A 7,606-nucleotide genomic window follows, 5' to 3' on the forward strand; every position below is an offset into this window, starting at 1 on the left:
TTGTTTCAGTAAGAGGAGAGGTTCACATCGCAGTTTGATCATTAATGAGATGGGTTTCTGTTGTGTGAAGCACAAGGTCAAGCTGATATTTGTGCATTTGTTGTTTGACATTATCTTAATTGGAATAGAGAGGTTGTGGCGCCGGCCGGTTCACACTGCACATGCTGACGGGGCAACATCGCTTAACATGTAATTTACTGCAGAACAGCATCTTCTTTTTCATTTCATAGACCTGGAAGCCAGACTGCAGTTTTAAATACAGAATATAATGATATAAACATCTAAAGTTTACACTTAACAAACTGAGAAAGAAATCGTACAAATTCTTATCTGTGAGAATCTGTTTGTTGTATCTGTGCCAAGTATCCATGTGCAATACTTGAAGTCTTTTTGAAGATGTTCTCTTGACCAATCACCAGTCTATTTTTGCTGAGGCTTTTTTGTTTGTTTATTTTGCAGAAAGTGAGCGAGAAAGTTGGAGGGGCAGAAGGAACGAAGCTCGATGAGGACTTCACTGAAATGGAAAAGGCAAGTCTGAACTCTTTCTATTCCTCCCCCTCTTGAGAATGAAAAGCTTATTATCAGTTTACCAGAAGAGGATCAATATGTTGTGGGATCCTGCTTTATAAATATCACACTACCACACTTTCACTATACCACTGCTGTCGTGTTTGAAAACTGCTGGCAAGTTATTACAAGATGGAGAATTACAAATGTCTAACAGTGTTTGACCTGCCTTATTTAACCCATTCAGAGAATATCTCTCAACAGTTTCTGTGGATCTAAAATGGGACAAATATTTGTCAACAGTCAACACAACGACCAACTCTTTGGTCTAATTTCACAAAACATATTCAACAGAAAGATGTTGCACCAGTGTTTACATTGAAATAAAATGGAAACTGGAAAGAGGCAGAAGTCCAGGGCAGTGGTGGCCTAAAGGCTGAGGGGTAGGATAAATCTGGTATTACTTTGTGAAGCAAAATCTTCACAGTATTCTTGCACATCTGGCTTAGAGCTTCCTCAGCTGGAAATAAGATTTCACCCACCTTTAGGCTTGGTAGCTGAATTCATTTTTGTTTTGACTTCATTTCAATTTAAATCATTTCTTCTCCAGAAATCCCTCCTGCAACGTTCAAACCCAGAAATTTTCCCTGTAGTTGTTTTTTAGACTCACAACATGGCCTGTTGTGGCCATACTGTTCCTGCAATGCCACTATTTTGTATAAACAGTATTTACTCCAGGATTTTAATGACTCTTGTGTCTTGGTATCTTAGTGTGTGTGTGTGTGTGTGTGTGTGTGTGTGTGCCTTGTTTACGCTCACATACTTGTGTGCCTGCCTGAAAACATCAGTGCCCTGAATAACATATTGCATGTTTTTCCGTATATGAGCAATAATAAATCCATGTTGTTGCATGAGAGTATTTACGTGTGTGTTAATGTGTTAGTAGTTCCAGTGTTCTGCGGGAACAGAGAGGCTGAGCGTTGCAGAGCTGTTGGGAGCCGGCGAGTCTCGTCACACTAAACAAGAACACAAAAGCTCTCAGCTCTGCTCGACTCTCTCTCACCACCACACTGCAGAACAAAGCAACACTTTCTGTTGTCCTGTTTTTTTCTCTCACTATTCGATGACAAGTTCATAGATCTATAGCTTGTCTTATTGCTGTTATATTTCTTTCATCCTCTCCCACACATCCTCTTTCAGCCATTTTGTTACTATCTTTTCTTAACTGTTTTTTCTGCACCTTCTGTCTCTGTCTCCTTCCACGTGTTGTTGTTCACGTTGTGGCTTACAGAGGATGGACACCACTGCTCGGGCAGTGCTGGACATCATGACCAAGACGACTGAGTATCTGCAGCCAAACCCAGGTGACATAAACCAGCAGTGCAAGATGATAATGTGATGTGTTTTTTTATGTGTTCTTTTAGACTAGACTCAATATTAAAATGAATAAAGTATAAATAGCATTTATGCGCCCACACACATTATATGTACATATGATCCCACAGTGTACTTACACACGCTCATATATACATAGTCACATATACATATTGTACACTTATTCATACATACACCTATATTATCAACAATGTAATAATAAATGTTAACAGCCACATTCAACCAATACGACCACTGTATAAAGAAGAGCGCTGCCTCATCCTGAACTCTGACATCCATCCACATATGAATAACAGTGTATTATGAATGCTCATTGGCCTTTTAAACCTTTAAATGTCTCCAGATGCTGCAACTGAATATTTTCTCACGTTACACTACAGCAGCCTGTCCCATTACTGTGGTAACAACTAAGACAGAAAGAAGAAACTCTCATTTTGACGCAATTTAGGCATGGTGTCTTCTTAATACATGGCCTAACGTAAAGTCCAGTGGTGTCCGGTTTCATCAGTGCTTTGCCTCCACAGCCACCAGAGCTAAGATGAGCATGATGAACTCCATGTCACGTATGCGGGGACAGGAGAAGGGACCGGGCTACACGCAGACCGAGGCCATCCTGGGAGAGTCCATGCAGAAGTTCGGCAGGGAGCTCGGAGAGGAATCTAACTTCGGTGAGCTGCAGCACATTAAAGCTCCTCTTATATGCTTCTTGAGAACAAAGTGGCATAATTTTATTCCCTCAAGGATGCAGTAACAATGTTATGAAAAATGCATGAGCCTATTTTCCAGAGAAGAGGCCTGAAGTTTGCTTTGTTATTTAGTTCACAAGTGAAGGCATTCAAATGTTGTTTAAAGAGAAAATACCTGTCTTCTAAATCTGCTGTAGACTCTAATGAGATAATGTTGCTGGAGATGAACCTTTTTCTATACGCTGACATTGAGCTGCGTGCGGTTCATGTGTTTGTTTTTGTTTGAGTGTCTAAATGTGCCTTTATTTTTTCCAGGCCTTGCTCTGATTGATGCTGGGGAAGCCATGCGTGAGCTTGGAGAGGTTAAGGACGCTCTGGACATGGAGGTCAAGCAGAACTTCATCGATCCACTGCAGAACCTCCATGAAAAAGATCTGAAGGAGATTCAGGTACGAGTGCAGAACTTTCATGCACTACCAGGAGGGAAAAAAAGGCTAACACATCTCTTGATCAAGGATTTAGATCTACTCTCTGGTCTTCTTTTGCAGCATCACCTGAAGAAAATGGAGGGGCGCCGTCTGGACTTTGATTATAAGAAGAAACGTCAGGGCAAAGTGACCGATGACGAGCTCAAACAGGCACTAGAGAAATTCGACGACTCCAAGGAGATTGCTGAGCAGAGCATGTTCAACCTGTTGGAGAGTGATGTAAGCAAAATGTTTTACCCCATTCACTTGTCTCTTTGCTTGGTTAATTGCATTCACCTTTGGCATTTATGTATATTTCTGTGTTTTGTTGAGTCTGTCAACCTAAAGCTCTGCTAATATTCTTAGTGGACTGAAACATGACTCCATTTAATGTTTGCGTGTCTGCTAAATGTTTATCAGGTGAAGTTTTTCTGCCCCAAGTGGCCAAAAAAAACAAAGATCATCTACTGAGAAAGATCGTGTAATACTATCAAAAGCTTTTGTCAGTCCTGCATGTGTTTGTAACAGTCGTACCAGTCATCCAGGTTGTCCACGATTGTTTTTGTGTGATCTTGCTGTAAATGATCTGCATCAGCATCTGAATTTGAGGTGTACCAGCCGTCATGGTGTCAGTATATAACAGCAGACCCTGCACTTTAACAGATTGAACAGGTGAGCCAGCTCTCTGCGCTGGTACATGCTCAGGTGGAGTATCACAGCCGGGCTGCTGAGATCCTCACACAGCTCTCCAGTAAGATTGACGAACGGTTAGTACTCACTTCCTGTTTCCCTGCGTCTTTTTGTTTTGTCGTACGTTATTGGACGTACTTACAATAACATGTAGAATCTCAGTCATGTTCGAGCTATTATTTACCAACGCAGCATTGCCCAAGAAACTGACTGTGGTTAATGTTAATCTCTACTATTTGTGCATTGAGGGACTCTGTGTTTTCCACTTTGCAGGATAAGGGACACTTCTACCAAACCGCGGAAAGAGTTCGCTCCTAAACCACGTACGTCTCTGGACTTCTCCATCAGTGAGAACCACAACGGAGGCATCCACAGTGCTCGCTCTCCAGGTGAGACCCAGGACACAAACCTCATTGCACAGAAACATGTCCAGAAACGAGTCCTGGTACTGTGTATACACTGTGGTTTCTGTTTCAACTGATGGTGAAGACAGAACAGTCTACACAGTATTTGCCTGTAAAGGACAGTTTCTGGGCCGCATTTCTCTTAATTCACGATCTTCTTTCCTTTAACCACCCTCTCTGTCTTTTTTCATTTTTACTGTAAATTCTCAAATGAAAGTCAGTACTGATTTCTAACAAATACAGGCCAAAGAAAAAATATGATAAGTGTATTATGATGCATTGCAGGGTAAAGTCAGAGTAATCTACATATACACAGCATATTTAATCAGTACAACATACTGATTAATTCTGGTCAATTTTACTTTAATTTATTAATATTAAGATACTGAAGGGCAACATTTCCTGCCTATGTTTCACAATAAAAGCCTTCCCTGGGAAAGAGAAAGGATTAAGTGCTAGAAGGCTTTTAATGTGAAACATACTGTATGGAGTGTGTTTTAGCAAACAGCTACTACAAAGAAACTCAGAGAGAGGGAGGTTTCTTACTAAAATATGACAAAGTATAGTTAGTTATTTAATCTTTTATTTATTTGAAGTCTCGTTGAGATTAAATTTTTTAAGAAAGACTTGTGCACAATAACAAATGTAAGAAAGAAATACACAACACACAGTTTACATACATGATAGACATAGTTGACCTTTACAGAAAACAATTGCACGTGGTCTTCCAAATTGCAAAAAAAATCTTGTAAAAGAGGAAATTAGTAACCTGCTTTTCAAATAAAATCATAAAATGAGTTGAGGTAAATAAAAAATCAGATATTTGAGAATTTACTGTTTTACTGCTTTCTAATTTTATCTTTTTTTTCCCCAGCTCTTTTCCCCAACATTTCAGTTATTACCTTACTGAACAGAATAATCATCAATCCAGAACAAATTAATGCAATTCTGCACTCTTCTCTTTGCCCCTTATGATTTTTGTTTATTCTTCTAGGGGCGAGGTCTCCAGGTGAGCCAGGTCAAACTTATCTGTCAATATGTTTCGCCGCCTGTGTGCTCATGAATTCATTTCTTAAACAACCCCCTTTCATTTACACTTGAAACTACTTCTACTGCTTTCTTTCCCTGCTCCCCTCGTGTTGTTTCCTCTTCCCTCTTTGCAGCAAGGTCACCAGGTGAGACACAAAGTGAATCCCCGGAGAGATACAATATCTCTTCCATTACTTCGTAATTCTTGTTTTGTTTTTTTGTCCATCTCTCTGTCTGTTTGTCTCTTTGTTGTGAGAAAATTGTTGCACTCAAATGATACAAACAGCAGAAAATCAAGTGCCGTCCGCTCACTGTACAAAGAATCCCAGACCTACAGAAACCTTGAAAAGCTTTCCAGCGGACGAGCATTTGCTGTTTCTGTCTTGTCCACTTGTCAGTCTTCTGGTCTGTCTTATCCTCCTGTTTCTTTGTCTGTCTGCTGCTCTGCCTCTCTTTCAATTCATTGTCCTTGCTTTTGTTTATTGACCTTCATTGCTACACCTCCTGTACTTACCCATCAGTTCATCATTCATCCATCTTGAAAATGCTATTAAACATACAAACACAAAAAAAAACATACAAACACAAAAAAAACATAAACATAAACACGCTCTGTTTTCTCCTTTCCCCTTTGCAGCAAGATCTCCAGGTGAGAAAGAGTGACTTGGGAAGAGATGCAAAATCTCTATCACTCTTATTTTTATCCTTCTTTAAATTGATTTTGTGGAAGTGTATTTTTGTCTGCATTTTTGTTTGCAGTGCAGCTCGTCTGCAGTGCTGTTTCTGTCTAACCCCTGGTTTCTCTTTTGTCCCTATTCTTTTATCAAATTGCTCATCTTTCTTATATTGTTCAAGGAATAGTTCGACATTGTGGGAAATTTAGGTTATTCGTTCAGAGTTAGATAAGATCGAGACCACTCTCGTGTCTGAACGCTAAATATGAAGCTACAGCCAGCAGCCAGTTAGCTTAGCATAAAGACTGGAAGCAGGAGGAAACAGCTAGCTTGGCTCTGTCCAAAGCTAACAAAATCAGCCCACCAGCACCTCTAAAGCTCACTAATTCATTTTGTTTTATGGGAGTTTATGTGCTGGACTATTCCTTGGCCGGGAGCTGTAACTTCCTGGAGCTTGTAGCCTGACAACTGTTCAGAGTCAAGAAATAGTTTTTAATATTTTTTACACATTTCACACACAATTTTGGTACAGATTATACAAACAAGATATAACGTCTTAATGAGTGAACCTTAGAGGTTTTGTTTTGGCAGGTTTTGTTACTGTTAGACTGGGCCAGGTCGAGCCGTTTCCCCTAACCGTGTTCAGGACGTCTCATCCACCACACTACTTGACGGTTGGTGAGAACTGAAGTTGTCGTGGCTGATTTTCCCCCCAGTGGCCACAAGGGGCAACAATGAGCCCATTCCACACTCAAAAACAAACTTCGACAAGCGATGCGCTGAGATTTATGCTTCATCGGAAGTGTTTTCAGCTTTATGAGAGAAAAGACTTCAAGGATGAAGACTAACTGGTTTGTTTGGCAAATTCAGTCCTGGTTAACCGCCTGACATCTGGTTAAAGAGCAGCGCACAGCTGCGTTGCTGAACTTTTCTATGAGTTTCGAATGAGCGTATTTCCCAAAATGTCGAACTATTCCTTTAAACATTGAATGCCTCATTATTATTTTTCGGTCACTGATGGTCATGTTTTGTGTCTCTCCTTTGCTTTGTCTCCTCCTCGCTGCTTCTTGCTCTTCTCTTTCCCTCTTTCAGCCAGGTCTCCAGGTGAGCCTTTCACAAGCTTTTCTTGTGATCATTATGTCTCGAATCTATATGCAGCATCTTATCTCCTCCTCTTGCCTCTCATCTAACTCCCCTTTTCTTCTCTCACCTCTGCAACTCTTTTGTCCAGCCCCAATGGACCAGCCCTGCTGTCGTGCACTCTACGATTTTGACCCAGAGAATGAAGGTGAGCTAGGCTTCAAGGAAGGCGATATCATCACCCTGACCAATAAGATCGATGACAACTGGTACGAGGGGATGCTGCACGGCAACTCCGGCTTCTTCCCCATCAACTATGTGGATATCCTGGTGCCGCTGCCCCACTAGGACGTCACCACTACCAGCTGTGTCTGCAACGGTGGCGAAAACAAATCCAAGCCTCCAGTTCCTCCCCCCAGTATTCCCGGTAACCTTTTCCTAAACATTCCTACCAACCACCTGTACTCCGCTTTAAAAGGAGTCGAAACAGCAACAACACAATAACGAACGAAGATACGAGCAAAGATTGACGACAAATTAAAGCAAGTATGCGCCAATTGATCGTGAAAACTTTAAATGAGGAAAAATCTGCATTGATGTCGTTGCTTCCCCTTACCCCAGGAGGTACCTTCAGGCTTCCATAGTCATTTCATCCGTTTCTGTCCCGGCTTTTG

At 41.0% G+C, this 7,606-nt stretch overlaps 1 protein-coding gene across 2 annotated transcripts; it reads left to right on the forward strand.

Annotated features, from left to right (window-relative positions):
• The first annotated feature begins 465 nt into the window (after window positions 1–465).
• sh3gl2a (SH3 domain containing GRB2 like 2a, endophilin A1) lies at window positions 466–7,280 on the forward strand. Of its 2 annotated transcripts, XM_070916244.1 has the most exons (9): window positions 466–528; window positions 1,799–1,871; window positions 2,427–2,570; window positions 2,904–3,037; window positions 3,137–3,295; window positions 3,719–3,822; window positions 4,019–4,134; window positions 5,313–5,324; window positions 7,084–7,280. In XM_070916244.1, the coding sequence occupies exons 1-9, from the start codon at window positions 520–522 to the stop codon at window positions 7,278–7,280; spliced, it is 948 nt and encodes a 315-aa protein (XP_070772345.1). In that variant the 5' UTR covers window positions 466–519. The 2 variants fall into 2 exon arrangements, with proteins under 2 accessions (XP_070772345.1, XP_070772353.1); XM_070916252.1 differs by lacking the exon at window positions 5,313–5,324.
• The last annotated feature ends 326 nt before the right edge of the window (window positions 7,281–7,606 follow it).

This window comes from Enoplosus armatus, chromosome 2 (assembly GCF_043641665.1).
Source record: "Enoplosus armatus isolate fEnoArm2 chromosome 2, fEnoArm2.hap1, whole genome shotgun sequence".
NCBI lineage: Eukaryota > Metazoa > Chordata > Actinopteri > Centrarchiformes > Enoplosidae > Enoplosus > Enoplosus armatus.